A 19,786-nucleotide genomic window follows, 5' to 3' on the forward strand; every position below is an offset into this window, starting at 1 on the left:
GTCTGGGGCAGCTTTTATTTCCCAGCTTGTACCAAAATGGGAGCTCTGGCATCAAGGAAAGGCAATTGTGGTGAGCTGTTACAGTTGGAAATGCTCTGGCAAACGTAAATGCTCTGGTAAACGTATGCAAAATGTGGAAGCATAGACAACACACTTAACTATATATTTCCATTTTCAAATTATCGATGATTTCTCACCTTTTATCTAAATAAATATTATTTTTTAACTAAACAAATAAATATGATGCTCTAGAAAAGAGAATATATCTTGAGAGGGTGTCATATTTTGAATTTTTGAATTATTAAAGAAAAGTGTCATTTTATATAACTTAATATTTTTATTTAAAATTTAAATAAAAATATAAAATGCATTAAAAAAATTATGCCACTTTCATGTGCTTCAAGTTTAAAAGTGAGATCAAAAGCTAGTGCTATTCCGTCGAGAGATATCAATTTTTTTTTAAATGATATTGTTAGCATTCATTGCCTCTTTTGATCTGAGTGAAATGGTTAATGTTGCAACAGTTACCGAAAATATTTGATTCGGTTTAACAAAATATGGGTAGGGGGATTCGAACCCCTAACCTCTCCTCTCCTATTTTCACTCTCCACAACTAGGGATTTGCCTTTATGTACATGCCTTCTCACATTAATTTCATAGGGATTTGATCACTCTACATCTTGTCCAAGACCACTCCAACTACCATGCTTCTACCTTCTACGCACAACTTGCATTCGAATGCCCTTTGTTGGTGTGGACAAAAATAGATCCAAACACAAAATTAAAAAATACAACATAAAAAACATAAATATATACTCATCAAGTGCTACAACATAATTATATTCATCAATTGATTATGAACATTCTATTTTACATGTTGTAATGCCACAACATTCAACTTTCTCTCCATCACTTAAACATAGAAATATTCTTTATTAGCTAACAATTTTATGGTCAAACCTTACATGATACCTCAAATTATAGAGGTCTTTGATACAAATAAGATAATACCAAATCTTAGGATGACATGACAAATATTTAATATTTTTCTCTCTTCATCCTTATCTTGTTTCCTTCTACAATCCTCTCATTTAATTTGTCCTTCTCATTTAATAATTGGTGGGATAAATTATATCTTCTAACACTCCCCCTTAAGTTCGACCATGAATTCTTCAACATTCACAATACTTAGTTTCCTTTGCTATTGATTTGAGTCTTTTCTTTTGTCTATTTCTGATGATCATAACCAAGTCTTTAGAATTACTCAAATCCTTTCCTTTCACAATAAATTCAAACCATCTCTAATATATTCAATAGTGAATACTTTCTTTTGGCTTCCTCCAACTACCATGATAGTATCTCAAATTACTAATTTTGAACCCTTGGAAACTTTAAATTGGAACTTTTAGCAACTTCACTATCTATTAATGTCATACAAGACAATGATTTCTTTTGACTCAATTTTTTTTATCATTCTTTAATATTCAAATCTTTCATGATTTCTATCAATTTCACATATGATCATCTATATTTGAACAACTTTTTGACCTTACCTGTACTGTAAAAGAATTTCACAACAATGTCCACTATTAATATCAAATTTTTCATAACAATATATAAACCTATTATAAAAGCCTAAAATAATATCTCAATGTAATTTTAAAAAGTTATTTATTTTCAATTATTTCATTTCATAATACTAGATATTGAAATCTTAACACTTAGATTTCAATGCAACTCTTAGTTTTTTAAATTTAATTTAATTGGCATTAAACCTAAATTCCTTAATGAAAAAATATTACTAATCTTGATAATATTTAATATTTTAATTAAGTTGAAATTATATAACTATAAATATTCAATTTTGAATTTAAGAAAATATTTGAAAAACTATTTCACATGCTCAAATACTATTCAATCTTTCAAATTATCTCACTTCTAAAAAAATTAATTATCTTCAATATAACAAAACACTATTACACTTCCTAACAATACTTTAATTGTAATCACCAAGTATTTACATACAACTCTTATACATTTTGTCGTTCATGTTAAGAAATATATTTCATATCATTCAAACTTGAAAAATGAAATATCTTTTCCATTGCTAGACTAAGTCATATGCTATTAACAAAATTATAAAAAAATTATATTTTTTTAATTTATTTAATTTTAATATTGATTTTCATATATCTAATAAACAAACAATTTTTAATTAAAATAAATGATTAAATCTAATATAACATTGTTCAATATATATTTATTGAATATAAATAATATCCATTAAAAATATTTAATATAAACAATATGATTAAACATATATTTTAAACAAATATAAATAATAAGCACTAACAAATATTAAATTAAGTGATATCATTTTTTTCTTTAGATTGTAGGAATTAGGTATAGCAACTCCCTGGAGTGTGTCGGGTACCACGTGGGCTAGGGGAGACTAGACCTTGTGACCTCATGCTTTACCATTGGAAACTCTCGCCAATCAAATTACACCCCTAACCCAATTAAACAATATGATCATTAATAATATAACAAAATTATTTAAATATTAGTACACCCTATTAATTTTAAGATATGAAAATTTTAATATAAATATATATATTTTTAGCATTTCTAATGTTTTCCTACTATCTTGTCTTTGACCAGTTATGGCTTCTTTCAACAATCTTCTTCACCATTGACATAATCTTTTAACAAACCTTTGATGTCCTTTGACTTCTAAAATATAGGCAATGAAACATTTCCTTCAATCTTCACTGCTTCAAAGAATGCTATAATATCAATATTTGGTGGCAACATATTCAACTAATTTGAACTACAAATTATTTACTTTTAAACATGACACGATTTGTGTTTTGACAGCAACAATCTTCGAATATAGTGACTCTTTGATTTCTATTTGTTAGTCAAAGCACACAACTTTCCTACACCTCTTCACTCAAATACTTCAAACAACATGACTTTGAATGCAAGTATACAATTAAGCTTGTGCCTTAATGAATTGTCATCCATTTATTGTGTAACTTATTGAATTCTATTAATGAATTAATGAATATAAATCAACAACTAAAAGGAATCAACAAACCAAATGAGACCAACACATTACATTATGTTTGCATAGAGAAACCCTTGTGAGTAAGAACTCCACAAAGAACAGAGGAAACATGTGTTTTATATTTACAAAAAATAATATTTCAAATCAATAAACTTCCTTTCTTTGTATTCATTCATCAACATATGTACCTATGAACTCTCAATAATATAACCAAAATAGGATGTATAGTTATCATCCTATGGATTCAGTTTATAATATATCTAGAACTAGACACAACTAGGAATTTCCAAAATAAGATAAAAACAAGATGCTCAAAATCCATTTGCAAAACCTAAGCATCCCACTCCTTTAAATTCTCGTCAAAACCTAAAAAGTCATGCATTCAACAATCACCTTTTCCCTCCTTTGTAAGTGCCCAACTTGAGGAGCTAATAACAAACTATTTAGGGGGAAAATTATTTATAAATTAGTGTTTTACTAACACTTTAGATATCTAGAGACACCTTTACTAGGATGTTATAACAAATTAATTAACATTGAATTTACAAGGTTGATAAAACTTTAATCCTAACATCTAAATGTCACTTATTGTACTGTTCTAAATAGAATATAAGGACACAAACTAAATAAACATCATTTTTAATAATTTGATAAATTATAAAATAAATCAAATAAAAATCATTTAATTATGCATTACATGATATTAGTTGAGCTGCCCCACACTACTTTCAACTACTCACTTAATTACACGAGGACAAAAACTATAAATATATTTATAGAAACTTTAAAACTTGATAGAAAATATTTCTAAACTTGATAAAATAATACTTAAAGAAGATTTTAGGAGATAAGCATAGGTGATACTTGTTGAAATTTTCTAAATAAAGTATTAAAATTAGGAAAAACATTATTTCTAATTAATAAATTATTACCTAGATTAGATAAGTATTATTTTAATAATAGAATTTGTACAACAAGTTACGTTCCATATATTGAATGGTTTCACTACTCATTTATTTATACATGAAGACCAAAATTATAAAAAAATAATACAAAAACTTAAAAAAAAATTCGTAGAATAATTTAAGATATTAAAAAAAATATTGTAGAAATTTTTTATAAGATTAAATAAATATCATTTTTAACAAAAAGAATAAATTGTAAAATAAAAAAGATAAAAACTATTTATCATTGGTTTCACCTTCTCACTTAACTATATTACTTAATTACAAATAAGGACTAGATTAGATTCAAATGATATCACATCTCATTCGGTCCTCAAAGTTGTCCATTATCTTTGTGTTCACTAATGACAATCTAACTCACTACATTCAATTCTCCATTTGTTGGACTAATCACCATAAAAAATGAGGATACATTTGTGTTCTAATAGGAGAGATTCTCAACATTTCCTAATTTGGTTTGGTCATGAAACATCATATAAAATGGCTCCAAAATGTGAAGATTCAAATGTCCATTCAATATTCATCTTTTCCCTCATTTCCAAGTACCCATCTTGGAGAAGCCAAAAGTCAACTATATGGAATGCCAAAAATCACCTTTCCCTCTTGTAGAGGAGGGGATTTGTTACCTCTAAGATGACAAATCTTTAACAAATCCTTAGAGATCAAATCTATCCACCACTACCTCACTTATAACAGGGCTAAGAGTGGCAAGGGATAACAACAAAATAAAAATACATTGATAAAGGAATAATTAAATGATTAAACCATAGAAATGATGAAATATAAAAATCTGAGCTAACAGTATGATACAGACTTAAGAGTATTATATCAGAGAACTGGGAAGGTCTCAGGTTTTGGACATTAGTGAGGTGTGTGGATGTATGCGCAATGCGTTGTTGTTTATACGGCCAGAGAGCACAAAATTCCATAGAAATATAATGACTCTCGTCGACTGCAGAGAATGTGTTTGCCATCTGCACATATGGAGACGATGGAAAATGTTGGGTTTGTATAGGGGCTGCCTCAATCAGACCTTCATTGTGATGTTTCCACTTCAACAGACAACCAAATAGATAGATTGGATAGTAGATAAAAGATAAAATGCAAATAAAAGCTATATTGTGCTTAATGGAAGCAAACCCCTATTACAAATAGATAATAAATGATATATTGATAAGCTAAATGCACTTAGATGATAGATACACTTAGAGATATGATAGATAAATTGCATGCAATGATAAAAGATAGATAAATGATAAAGATAAGACAAGGCGTGAAGCCAAACCCCCCTTTTCGAGATACGAGTGTGATGAAGCTCAAGATATGTGATTGCTGCTACAAGATGATTGCAAGAGTGTTGTAGATAGAGATAGCTTGATAGCGCTTGTAGAGTATTTAAGAGAGCGTCAAGAGAGAGATAAGAGAGAGCCAAGGAGAAGGAGAGCCCAAAAATATAGAACCCTTTCAAATGAGCAAAGGAAATCTATAAATTGATTAATCCCATGCAGTGCAATGAATCTAATATATGCAATAGATATGTAGCCCAAAAAGGATAATGTAGAGGCCACAAAGGTCTATTTGGTAATCATGGATGATGTTCCCAAATCTCCACAAGAGACTACAATATTCAACGTGATGCCTCCAATAGTACAAAAACTCAAAAAATTGTCAGCATGAAAAAATGGAGGAAACTACTTCGATGAGAAGAATGCTTAAGAAGCGCTAGTATAGATAGAAGAGGAAAATTGATCAAGGCAAGTATATTCCCCCTCGTGTTTTTCCCCAGCAAGGTGGAGAAAACAAGAAGGAAAACCCAAAATGATCAAGAAAAAATTTGAGGCAAAATTTAGGCTATATACTCAAAAGCGGGCCCCAAGAAGGGTCAATTTCACTATTCACCATGAGTATTTCCATTGAGATTTGTATAGATTCTGTGAAAAAATTCCACGCAAACGGGAGCATAGAGTGAGCAGGATCAAGGAGCTTTGAACCTGAGCAGATATGCCTCGAATCACACTCTTATGTTTGATTTTATGCATTTTTTTAGCATATTCAATTTTGATGTTGCACGGGCATCCAGGGGACATGTTTGGGTCCCAATGCCATGCGTCTGTCTAGGGCGCATGCTATCATCTAGGGACCGCGCGTTAGTCCCTGCTAGATGTTGGCATCCATGAGACACATTGGCATCCAGATCCGAAGGTTGATAGAGACTAATGGGAAGTTCTTGTTTTCATGCAAACTTTGCCTGAGATGCAGTAGCATACTTCAGGACATCTGCTACAAAAACTGCGAGACTGGAGTTTAGACCGAGGAGTTGTCATCGGCAGATAGATTAATACTATCGAGGGTGGGACTGTGGTGGACCTTCTGCCTACTAGAGTTCAAGTCCCATGTACTGATGTTTCGAGCCCTCATGAAGAGATGGGATTTAGACACCATGTCCTTCAATCTTCCCATAGGTGAGATGAGCGTGACTCTCATAGATGTCTACCGCTTCCTCCGGTTACCTATTCGGGGGTAGAGAGTATCCCCTGCCATCGTGTAAGGAGAAGAGCTAGGCAGACAACAAGAGTGGGCCCTCGGTCAAAAAATTAACGTGACCAGGCACATCTACTTGCGAGTGTTGGGCCAGGGCTGAGTTTCAATTCCCCTGGTTTAGCGCATCATGATAGCGACCATGGCGCATTGGGTGCTAACTGATGGTCATAGATCGGAGCTGGCAACTAGATTCGTGTCCTTGATTTGGGAGATGGAGGAGCATGGGATAATATGTGCATGGGGGTGGAGCATGCTCGCACACCTCTACTATGAGATCTCCTGCTACGTCCACCATGAGTACTAGAGCCTGACAACATGCACCTTGCTATAGGTTTGGATTTTTCAGCATATTACATGTACTCGACTAGTTAGATTTCCAATGTCGATGCCCCTAGACATGTCGAGGGCACACAACTACCCATTGCGGCGCAACGAGTGGTGGACTATGGATCTCACATACTGGAGGACCACCATCGACCATCTTGAGATTGGAAATGTCATATGACATCCATTCCGCAATATGGGGGTCTGGACCATAAACCGCATCCATCTCCCGCAGATGCAACGCGATCAGTTCTTGCTCAATCGCTAGGATCACATTGTCATGCCCTACTACTGGTGACGATGTATGCGACAGTTCCGGTAGATACAGATCATCCCATCTGTTTGCCCCCACATATGTTTGTTTGGATAGGAGTATGGTGCGACCGTAGGACCTACCTTGCCCAACTCTCAGAGATGTTTGTGACAATTCTGAGGAGAATGACGATGATGACATCGCATCGCAACTTGACACCGATGATGTCAGAGTCACCCAAGACTTTGTGGACTAGTGGGACACAGTAGGGCTTGCCCCGATCTTCCCACCAGATGTAGTAGGAGGGGACGTCAGATCTCTAGGAGGAGACCGTGACAATAAATCCTCCGCGAGTGATGAAGGCGATAGGCCAGTGCAGAGATAGTGGGTGGGAAGCGCGAGCCCAGAGAGAGCACATAGAGACCAAAGACAGTGTCTAGGGCACTCCCAACATCCCCTATCACACTAGCACCACCACCAACGTAGACACAGGCACCAGCAATAGTCATGAGGACATATGCCAATAGAGCACCTCTACAGGATCCAAACTGGCAGAAGGGCGATCCTGGTATGCATTGTGATTTGAGTTTGTACATTCCATTCTTTCTCATACATGCTTTGATATATATACATGTAGAGATATTTGGTGTTGCGGATACTGATATATGGTTTTTGTGTTTGTTGAGTGGCTAAGCTTCATCCATCAGTCACTCGCAAAGATCATCCCTAATGTGCAGACCGGGGGCCCAGTATTGGATGCCTATTGGCCTCTTTAGACAACAGGGATACACGCCCACCTATTCAATCCTATAGCACAACTTCAGATAGAGTATGAGGAGGGCCAAGTGGAGCTAGTGTAAGGAGCAGTACAATTAGCCATAATGATGGGACTAAGGGACCAGGCCTTGCTAGAGGCCTACACTATCCTTGGAGAGAGAGGCCAAGTAGTGATGCAAGTCAAGAGTGCCAAGAGGGAACATTTCTTTGTACAGATCTAGGTCAATGACCTCCGATAGTAGGTGGACGCCACACAACAGGGTGTAGCCAGTCACCTTGACCACCCTCGAGTGCGCCAGCTGCTAGCAAACTTGGACGCAGTTTGCCAGAGAGAGGCTACGTTGTGGGAGGAGCTCATGACGCAACATAAGACCATGGTAGAGCTATGGGGAGAGCTAAGGGGCCTGTTGTCATGAAGCATTACATCTATGAGATCGCAATCCACCTCAATCAAACATCTGTCACGTTGAGATCGTGATCCTCTGACGCTCACGTGACCTTAATGACCTATCCTCCTTGGGGATCATGAGACATTTTGAGTTGTATAGATTGATCCATATTTTATTCATCGGATGTATAGTATTTTTTAATTTATGTACAGATGTATTGATGTATTTTAGAGACACACATGCCAACATCATGTGTTTTTGTAGTGATACGATACATGTACATTGATACTTTACATTGACATCATATATATATATATACATACATGTATATACATTTATATACATACATACATATATATGTATATATATGTATGTATGTATGTATGTATGTATGTATGTATATATATATGTATGTATATGTATATATGTGTATATACATATATATACATATATATGTGCATATATACATATATGTATATATATGTATATATGTATGTATATATATACATATATTTATGTATATATATACATACATACAGATATATATGAGATTTAGCGTTTAGATCTTATCTTTTGTTATTATGGATGGATGTACTTTTATCTTTATATGCTCATTATGTATGCTCATGTGATGGATGGTTTAGATTAGATGTACATCATGATTTAATTTACATATTGTTGTATATATGCATGATTAAATTTCATGATGATCATTATATAGATGCTTTTGAGACATAGACAAAACATGTATACACATGCGCGCACACACACACACACATATGCACAATCACTCTAGATAACACATAGATGATCAGATGTTGTGTTGATGAAGATATACCATGATATGACTACCTTAGCTCGATCTAAGTGTCATGTACATGATACATACAACCTACCTTCTATGCATAATATCTACGCAAGTGCATGGTGTTGACATGTTCCTTGAGAGGAGTACCATCCATATGGGATAAACAATAGGCACCAAAACCATAGACAAAGGTGACGATGTATGGACCCAGCCAATTCAGACTAAACTTCCCTCTTTGATCAGGTGGTGCATTGACATTTCTGATTCTCACAAAGAACCAGGTCACCTATCTTAAAGGCTTGGGGTAGCACACTTTGGTTAAACTATTTAGACAAAGACATTTGATAGGATTGAAGATGTTGAAGGGCCTTTAAATGATGCTCATCTAACAACTCGAGATGATTGAGGCGAAGGGTACGATAAGAATCATTGTCAATAATCCCTTCCAGGGAGATGTGTATTGATGGAATCTCCAGCTCAAGAGGCATGATAACATCTGTGCCATACACGAGTTGTAATGCATTATCCCCATAGTCTTACATACACTCGTGCGATAGGCCCATAATACATATACCAGCCGAGTATGCCAATCTTTACCATGTTTAGTAATAGTCTTACATAGAATCTATTCAATAGTCTTGTTAGATGCTTCTACTTGACCAATAGACTAAGGATAATAAGGTGTAGAAAACGATGTTGGATGTGAAACTTCTCGAGAAACTGCTTAACTTCTTTGTTCTTAAATGGTGTACAATTATCAAATACAAGGGTATCAAGAAAACCAAAATGAGAAATATGTTATCCATAATGAATCCACAAATCATATCAGTAGTGGTGGATCTCAATGGCATAGCTTTAACCCACTATATGAAATAATCTGTAGCAGTGATTATAAAAGTATGGCCCGTAGAGGAAGGGAGAGATATCTTGTCAATGATATCCAACCCCCATGTCTGAAAAGGCCATGGAGAAGCTTGAGTTTAGAGCTCCTATGTGGGAGCTCTAATCAAGTTACTATGTTGTTGACATTGGGGGCATTTCTTGACTAAAGAAAAAGAATCTTGTTCCATTGCTTTCTAGTAGTACCCCATGTGAATCAACTTATGGATCAAAGATTTGCCCTCAAAATGCCCACCTCCAGAGCCTGAATGGGATTCTTGGAGGGTGAGGGTGATCTCAAATTTTTCAAACAATGTAAAAGAAGGCCATTATATGATCTTCGATAAAGGATATTAGATAAGAGAATATAACGAGCAAAAAGTTTTTGAATTTGCACACGCGAGCTCTTAGTAATGTCATTGGGATAACTTCCGATTTTAAGATAATTATAAATGCGTGAGAACCATTCTCCTAAATCGATATGAGCACACATAAAACTATTAAATTGGATTTGATCTGTTATAGTCAGAGATCGGAGGACTTGTAACATGAAATGATATTCATCCTAACCAAATTTTGTGCCTACAAGGGAAGCAGTGCTTTCCATTGCATCTACATGACGATTTTCTTTCCCTGAAATACTATCGATCATATAAGTAGCGAAATATTTTAGTATGGTTGTGACCAAATCCTTATATTGAGATAACTTCAGTTGCTTAACACGATATGCGCCTGTGACCTGATTTATAATAATCTCAGAGTCCCAATGGATGCATATACGTTTCACATCCATGGCAATCGCAACACTTAACCCAACAATTAGGGCTTCATATTCAATGATATTGTTAATGAAATGAAATTTCAAACCTAGAATGAAAGGGGGACTAGTTTTCCTTCAGGTGAGACCAAGACCACACCTACTCCTAAACTAGTTTGACATGTTGATCCATCAAAATACATATCTCGTACAGGCTCTTGACTAGTGGTTAATGCATCTTCATCAAGGAAAATTTCTAAGGTAGGAAAAGATTTTTCAGATGGGGCATCAGCCAAATGATCAGTGATGACTTGCCCTTTGATTGACTTCTGAGTTATGAATCTCAGATCAAGCTCAGAATGCAGCATCACCCATTTAGCCAATCTACTCGAATGATCGGATTTCAAAAAGAGATACTTAAGCATGTCATTCTTAGCGATAACTCATGTTTCTGGATGGAGGATGTAATGCCTTAACTTTTGTGTCACGAAGACAAGAGCTAGACATTGTTTTTCCATAATAGAATATTGAGTTTCATATTCTATCAGGACGTGACTTTAATGTAATAGATTTCTCTTTCTTGGCCTTCGTCATCATGCTAAGCTAGCAAAGCTACTAGAGCATGAGAAGAGATAGAGATGTAGAAAAATAGGCTTTAATGTAATAGATTGCTCTTTCTTGGCCTTCATCGTCATGCTAAGCTAGCAAAGTTGCTAGAGCATGAGAAGAGGTAGAGATGTAGAAAAATAAAGGTCTATCAGACGAAGCCGAGATCGGGATAGGAGGGTTACCAAAGTAATTTTTAATAGAATCAAAAGTTTCCTAGCATTCCTTATTCCATTTGTTGAACGAACATCCTTCTTCAACAACTGCCTGAAACGAAAGGTACAATCAACAAATTATGCTACAAACTTGTGAATGGCCCAAATATTCCCTTGCAAACTATGAATCTGGGAGATGTTTTTAGGTGGATGCATGTTTACAATTATGTCAATCTTATTAGTATCTATTTCGATTCCTCGATAAGTAATAATTAATCCCAAAAGTTTATCGACATATAAACCAAAAACACATTTAAGGGGATTTAGTCTCATCTTGTATAATTGGAGCCTCTCAAAGACTAATCGAAGATTTTCAATATGCACTTGATGAGCAACAAATTTTACCAAGATATCATTGACTTAATATTCTAAGATTTTATGGATGAAATCATGGAATAGCAAGGTCATAGCTCATTGATAGATTTCTCTTGCATTCTTCAAACCAAATGACATGACAACATAGAAAAAGGTTCCCCAAGGAGTCATGAAGGCAATTTTATATTGGTCTTTTGGGTTAATGCGAATCTGATTATACCTCGAGAAACCATCCATGAAAGAGAGCAATGCATAGCCCGTAGTGAAATCCATAATCATGTTAATTTTCAAGAGTGAAAAATCATCTTTGAGAGAAGCTTTATTCACATCCTGAAAATCGATGCAAATGTGGATTTGACCATCAGGTTTGCTAACTAGAACAATATTCGAGATCCAAGGCAAATAGTCAATGGGACGGATAAAACCAGCCTTTAAAAGCTTGTCTATCTTTGTCTTGACTAATAAAGCCACCTTAGGATTCATCTTTTGAATCTTCTGCTTCACAGTTTTAGCATCAGGACTTAGTATGATGGTATGTACCACAATCGACTCATCAATGCCTAACATTTCTTCATAAGACCAAGCAAAGATATGAGAGAATTGATGTAAAAGATCGGAATTTTCTTTGAATTCTTTGGAGGATAAGCACATCCTAACTTTGATGACCTTATCAGGAGTTTTATCATGCATAATGACATCAGTAGTCTCTCCACTAAGGAGTGCACTACGGTCTTATGGATGAGACATGGGTATATGCTCCTCATTATAAGATAAAGGCGCCCCCTATTCAACAGATTCTCTAAAATATGCTTGGGTATTTAAACAATAAAAAAAATTGATGTTTATGGTGATAAGGGGCCAATTCAACATACACACCTAAAAATTCCTTCAAGGATTCTTCCGAAGGAAAAAGGTCCAAGGGAACTTCATTTAGCGGTGTTGTGTTATCAATAAGTTTTGGATGAATAAGCTTAAGAGGAAGAGGGTCAACATAAATCATGTTAACAGTTAACGATGGTTTTGTCCTTCAACCTGTATGGCAATACCCTCATCCAGTGTAGTGGTTACGAGGTTCGGCTTCCAAAGGAATTCAAATACCTTGTTTGTTAGGTCCACAACCTTTTCCATCATAGTCGATTTGTGATACGAGCTTATATCGAGGACCATAAATATCACGCAATTCTTTAAATGAAGGAGGTTTTGTGTAGAAAATATGATCAACATGATAAGCATCACCCAACTTTATAGATGCATAGTCATCTTTTCTAGCCCAAGTGAATGAAATCTTGGGAAACATCAAGTGGTCAAGATCCACCTTATATTCACCAACATGAGAGTTAGTGAAATCTAAGGAACCCTAATCATCACCCAAGCATGCATTTACTTTGGATGGAAAAGGTGATTTAGTTGAAGATGGTTTGTTAGGAGTAGACTCCAAGGCTTGTACCTCAGGGAGATCTATTTTTGGGGAGTCTTCTTTTAGATAATCCTTCTTCCTAGGTAATTTCTCCTCCATAGGATCTTGCTTTTTAGGAACTTCCTCCTTCGTGACTTCCTCCTTCTTTGATCTTCCTTTTTAGGGTACGGGAGAAAAGTAGAAGTCATCACTGAAGAAGATAAAGTAGGTACATAATTTTGAAAATAAGGTGCAATCGAGGCTTGACCAATTGTTGCTATTTGACAAAGGCACATAGCTTCAGAGTCAACCTTGATTGTGACAACTTGGTTATTAGCTACAAAATTTATAGATCCATGAAGTGTAGAAGATACAACTCCTAAAGCGTGAAGCCATGGTCTACCCAAAAGAAGATTATAAGACAAAGGACCTAGCATCACATGTACAAGGTTTGGAATAGTAATAGGTCCAACCTTCAAGGACAGTAAGACCATCCCTACAGCGGTTTTACCACTGTTATCGAATCCTTGATTAAATAGGGAGGAAGCTACCAAGGTGTTTGGATCCACCTTGATTTTTGGTAACAGATCCAGGCTACAAACATTAAGCACAAAGCCTATATTAACAATTGTTCGTCTAATACCAACACCATTCACATGAACAATTATCATTAGAGGATCTGCCAAATTTCGCACTTCTGGAGACAAAAGTTCATGAGGATAGAAAGTAATATTCGATGAATCTAAACGAACATGATCCATCAATGTATTCACATTCGTTGGTCTCACAGAAGAAGGCAATAAGATCTTTCTCAAAGCTTCCTATAGCATACCTTGATACATCAGATCAATTTGAAGAAAATCCCATAGTGAGATCTTAGCGAGAGTAACCTTAAGTTGCTTGATAAGGTCATAGTCACTAGTTTGCTTATCTATTGACAAAGGTGCTTGAGGAAGACTTGGATGAGAAGGCGGTAAAGAAACTTGTGGTTGATCAAAAGTTTACTTATTCCTCCGAGTGTTACATGTGTGAGAAATGGTGTTGCAAGACAATTGTTTATATTGCATAAACTTAGAATATAAATAAGAATTTTCTCCTCTAAAAGGTTTTCCATTAATGGTTTTGACCTTCTTTGGAGAAGGACTTGTTACAGTCACATAAATGCAAGGTCTCTTAGGCCTTTAAGGAGCCGCGAAGACAATAATAACATTCACAGACTTATCATTTTCGAATGAGGATGTTGTAGAAGATGACACTTCTTTTACATCTCTTTTGGATAAAGGTGTTTCTAAGAAGTCATCTAATACGTCATCCAATATATTGAATTCATCCTTAGAGAACGCCTTGTCAAAAGAATCAAACTCCAAGAGGAAGAGATCTGACATTAAGCAATCACATCGGGTTCACAAAAATGTAGAGGAGGGGATTTGTTACCTCTAAGATGACAAATCTTTAGAGAATAAATCAATCTATCGCTACCTCACTTATACTAGCGCTAAGGGTGAGCCAGGGGATAACAACAAAATAAAACTACACTGATAATGAAATAATTATAAATGTTGAAATATAAAAATCTGAGCTAACAGTACAATACAGACTTAAGAGTAGAGTATACTAGAGAATTGGGAAGGTCTCGTGTTTTGGACGCCAGAATGGTGTGTGAACGTGTACACGATGCACTGTCGTCTGTATGGCCAGAGAGCACAAAATTCCACTAACACCCTAGATGCCTAGGCACGTCTTCAAATGAATGTTGTAACAATTTAACTAATAAAGAATTTACAAGATCTATGGCATCTATATCCTAGCATAATTGATATGGTCTAAATAAAATAGAAATACACAAATTAAATAAGCAATTTTATTTATTACGCCAAAAACGTCTCTTATATGAGATGGACTCGCTAACTTTTACCATCAACGATGCAGATTGATTAAAAAGGAGATGCAAGACGATGAAAAGAAATCGGACCGTTCAACTTTCATTCTTTTTGATTCACCGAGTTTACTTTTCGTTGTTTTTAATTCGTCAAAGCCTTTGCCCTCCGCCTTAAGCAATTTGGCTTCTACTGCAGCTGCATCTGCATATCACAGGCTCGACAATGTACTAGGTTTCATCTAAGGAAGCTTCGCTAAATTTTTGGTAGAGTCACTAATTTGTCAATCTGGTTCCTTCTTTGCTAAAGACGGAGGACCTTGGCCTTTGAAGAAGCCATTATCTTTCCTGCTCTTCACCTTCCTGTTGCGTCTATTACCCTTTGCAAACTTACGGTTTGCATTGCTTTTTTCTTGTTTAGACTTTGCTGCTTTCAGGTTTCATCATTTTCCTCTGCTTTAGAGAACTTTTTGGAGTGGTTTTCATTGGGTTTTTAGCTGGTTTTGGAAGTTTGATTGGTCTGGTTTTCCTGAAATCAGCATCGTTTAAACCATAATCTTCCGCAGCAGGTGCTGATGCCAAGCCAAGTGAAAAGGCAAATGATGCAACTTCTGTTTTCAGAGAATTCACGTCAACCTTAGACGTTTTAGGGTTTTTTGGAATGGATTTAGGGTTTAGAGCTTTAATGACACCCATTCTTTATTTGCTGTGTATATCTTTAACAGTCATTGGTTCACAGCATTGAAGCTTGTAATACAACGGTTCCGTATTGTTTGTATGCAGATATTCGGTCCGCTTATTTGGAATTCCGAGTTGTGAAAATGTACAATAGAGAAAGTTATTGCGTTGTTCCTTTGAGGGCGTGTTTATGTGTGGGTTTTACAGCAACGACGTTGTTCCTTAAAGGCCTGTTTATGTGTGGGTTTTTACAACAACGACGTTTCCTCTTAGAGAGGGACCGAGCTAACTTCGACCATCAAGATTTCCTCAATCAAAACAATCCTCTCCGTTCGTTCTACCCTATAATTTTCACCTTACAAGTCTGTAAAGTTTTTTGAATGCATCTGTACCTCACACAACTCTATAAATCTCCCTTTGGAACTTTCTTCCATTGCTGTCAAATCATTAACCCCAAATTTGTGAAAAATGAATAATCATATTGCAAGTAATCTGTAAATGATGAATAGAGACAAAAACTAACCTGACTTGTATGAGCGTTATTTATATCACTCAAAACAACGATATCATCATTCTTTGACGGTTCCACCCCCAAATTCTGGCCACAACTTTTGCTGGTGATGGTAAACGTTTCTTCCAAAGAACCATTTTGTCCACCCTCTTTAACCATTAGCGTTTTCGGACTTCTCCCCAACTTGACTTCAAGATTAAAAATCAATTCTGGAAAACGAATTCCCTATACTCCGCTTAGGCAATTTTACTACAATCTTTCCTCCTGCGGTGGAATTGTATGTATGTATGGATGCAAATAGGCAAGTAACAGCTGTGCAATTATAGAGAAAGAAACATGGCTTACAGAATTGGCAATATGGATCTGCGTCATCCGCTATCAGATTTCTTCAAAAACTACTAGCCATAATTCTCCATACTGCTGGATTCCATCCAGTTTTAAACAAGGTTAATTGTCATCCCCCTTGGAAAACAATTCCTTCGTCTGATACGAGTGTAATTTTCATTTAAAAATAAAATTTTAATTTGAACACAGTTTGGTACCAGGAGGAGGAGCACCAATACCAGAGAACATGAAAAACCAAACTAAATTCTTATCTTTCACATCTCAATTTGTTTAAAGATACAATTTTTTTATTTGACATGGATGCTATTCAATTTTTATTTATTTTGTTGTGTGTAATAATTGAAATTGAGTGATCTTGTAAAAAAGAGAAAATAAATTTAAGTTGCAGATAAAAAATTATTTTTATATTAAATTATTTTGTTACATAGAATATGATTATTACTAGCAATTGCATCTTGGTGTGCAACTTGGGGTGCAATGGGTAGTCGAATTGGTGAAAAAAGGTCTATTAGACAAAATTTTGGTCTATATCTATTGTTTTTTCAACAAAAGTATGAATAAATACTTTCAACCAAGAAGATAATGAAGCTCCATTACTGACATGCTCGTGCATGTTTCCAATAGGGAGAGATGGGGAGACGTGGAAAAAGGTCTTTTAAATAAAATTTTGAAACAAAATTTTGATCTATATCTATTGTTTTTTGCAACAAAAGTATGAATAAATACTTTCAACCAAGAAAATAATGAAGTGTTTCCAATAGGGAGAGATGGGGAGACAAAGAGGGAGGGAGATATAGGGATAGACAAGGATGCTTGAAATTTTGTCTAATAGGCCTCTTTTCACCAATTTGGCGTACCCATTGCACACCAAGGTGCAATTGCTAGTTTATGGAACTTATATGAGAGTAGTTGTGAGTCACTTGAATTGTTTCAACTACTTAATTAATTACATATGACAAAACCTATAAATTTATATATAGAAACTTTATAACTTTATAGAAAAACTCAAGAAGGTTGGTTAAAAAACTCTTTAAAATTGATTCTAGGGGATCAAGATAGGTGACAGTTTAAAAACATTTTCAACAAACTATACAAATTAATTGTAGACAAAATTACTATATAAGTACTTGCTTGTTGAAATGTTCTAAATAAAATATAAAGACAATTAAATAAACATTTTTTTATTTATGAAACTTATATGAAAATAGTTGTGAGTAGTTCGGGTGTAATACACTTGAAGGGTTTCAACTACTTAATTAATTACACATGACAAAAACTATAAATGCATTTATTGAAACTTTATAGAAAAACTTATAAAGGTTAACAAAAATCTCTAAAACAATAGATTCTAGAAGATAAAGATAAGTTTTATTTGATATTGTAGTAAAAAGATAAATATAATTGTTTTTGATATTGTAGTAAGAAAATAAAGAGAGTTGTTATTCTCAAACATTTCCAATAAACTATACAAATTAATTACAGAATTTTTTTTAAACATAGAGACAAATTATTGAAACAAAAGTTTCAATTCATTTATTTACACATAAAGACCAATATATATGAACAGAGAAATTAAATAAACATTATTTCTTAAAAAAGAGCAAATTATTATATATTTTCCATTCTGAAAATTGCTCGACAGTATTTTGACCGCCACCCACTTGAACGGCTCCATCTACTCCCTTAATTACATCTCTTAATTTCAAAAAAAGGACCAGATTGGATTCAGATGCTATAACAGCTCCTTCGATCCTCATGCTTGTCCATCATCTTTGTGTTTCCTGCTAATAACCAGTCTATTATCACCATGGAAAACGAGGATGGACATGTGAGTCCATCTGGAGAGATGCTCAACACTTCCTCCTTTGCTCTCATTGTCCATGTCGTTGCTGCTCTCGACAAACCAGTCGACATCTTTTCCGTCAAGACAGCCATCCGCGAAATCCTTCTCCCTCGAGGCCCGCGCTTCTCCTCTATTGTGATAAATTTCTTTTTCCCATTTCTAGATACCCACCATTTTCATTCATGTCTAACAAAGAAAGTAAAAAATGGTTTTCTGTTCTCTAGGGAATGATTGTTGTTTGGCATAGCTTATCTTGTATACCAACTATTCATTTTTGTCTAGGTTTCGAATTCCCTATTTTATCTTTTAATAAAAACAATTTTTTTATTTTTAATTTTTAAATTTTGATTGCAGACCAGGAATGAGGAGGGGGTGCTGCAATGGCAGGCAACAGAAGTGAACATAGATAACCATGTCTTCGTCCCAGAGTTTCCTGCTGGTCACATGGTCTACGATAAGTTTGTGGAGGACTATGTTTCTGATATGCATACAAGAAAGCTTCCTCACTCTCGCCCTCTTTGGGAGTTCCACTTCCTTAACTACAAAACCACTAAAGGAGAAGCTACGGTCGTTATAAATTTACATCATATGCTTGGAGACGGTACTTCCCTCTTGTCTTTAGCCATAGCCTGCTCTAACACCAAGGCTGATAATCCTCTACTTCCTCAAGGCTCTACTCCCTCTTCTCATGTCCAACAGACAAGGCCTCCTGTAAAAAATCCTGAAGATTCGTTACAGAATATGGCATCTGCTTTTCACACTTGTGGTTGTAGTGTATTGCACTTTGGACGACCTTATTGCTAGTTTTCTACGTTTGACATGGATGGAAGATAGCATGTTCCCCATTCGAGGACCTCCTGGTGTAGAGATGTTGCCTAAACTTATGTCATCTGTCGTCCTTTCTCTAGAAGGCATTCGAAAAATAAAGGGTCAAGTTGGAGGGGTACGCAATTGCTCTTACATAAACATTTCTTATAAAATTGTTTCTTTGTTTTGTGATTTCATTTCTATTGCTGTTTTTTAATTAGATTTTGTGATTTCATTTTCGATTGCTTTTTTTGGATTAAAGTGTGTGAATATTTTAGATCAATTTTTTTTTATCACAGTTTATGATCCATTATTAGAATATTAGAAAGCATATAAAGCTGCTGCAGTATTTTTGAAAATAATTGCGTTTACTTTTTTGCATCAACGTTTTGAGTCATAAAACAAATTTTAGGACTCCTAACTCTTTCTAC

At 35.0% G+C, this 19,786-nt stretch overlaps 1 protein-coding gene across 1 annotated transcript; it reads left to right on the forward strand.

Annotated features, from left to right (window-relative positions):
• Positions 1-18,512: 18,512 nt before the first annotated feature.
• Positions 18,513-19,352, forward strand: LOC131857733 (wax ester synthase/diacylglycerol acyltransferase 5-like). Its single transcript, XM_059210441.1, has 2 exons — positions 18,513-18,683; positions 18,903-19,352. Exons 1-2 carry the CDS (start codon positions 18,513-18,515, stop codon positions 19,350-19,352), a joined length of 621 nt encoding a protein of 206 aa, XP_059066424.1.
• The last annotated feature ends 434 nt before the right edge of the window (positions 19,353-19,786 follow it).

The sequence above is a fragment of the Cryptomeria japonica genome, chromosome 8 (genome assembly GCF_030272615.1).
Source record: "Cryptomeria japonica chromosome 8, Sugi_1.0, whole genome shotgun sequence".
Lineage (NCBI taxonomy): Eukaryota > Viridiplantae > Streptophyta > Pinopsida > Cupressales > Cupressaceae > Cryptomeria > Cryptomeria japonica.

Excerpts from the sequence above, each read along its gene's own strand:
- LOC131857733 (XM_059210441.1), top strand. The coding sequence starts at position 18,513 with ATGGAAAACGAGGATGGACATGTGAGTCCATCTGGAGAGATGCTCAAC. Across the intron at positions 18,684-18,902 it reads GCCCGCGCTTCTCCTCTATT|ACCAGGAATGAGGAGGGGGT; the intron begins GTGATAAATTTC and ends TTTTGATTGCAG.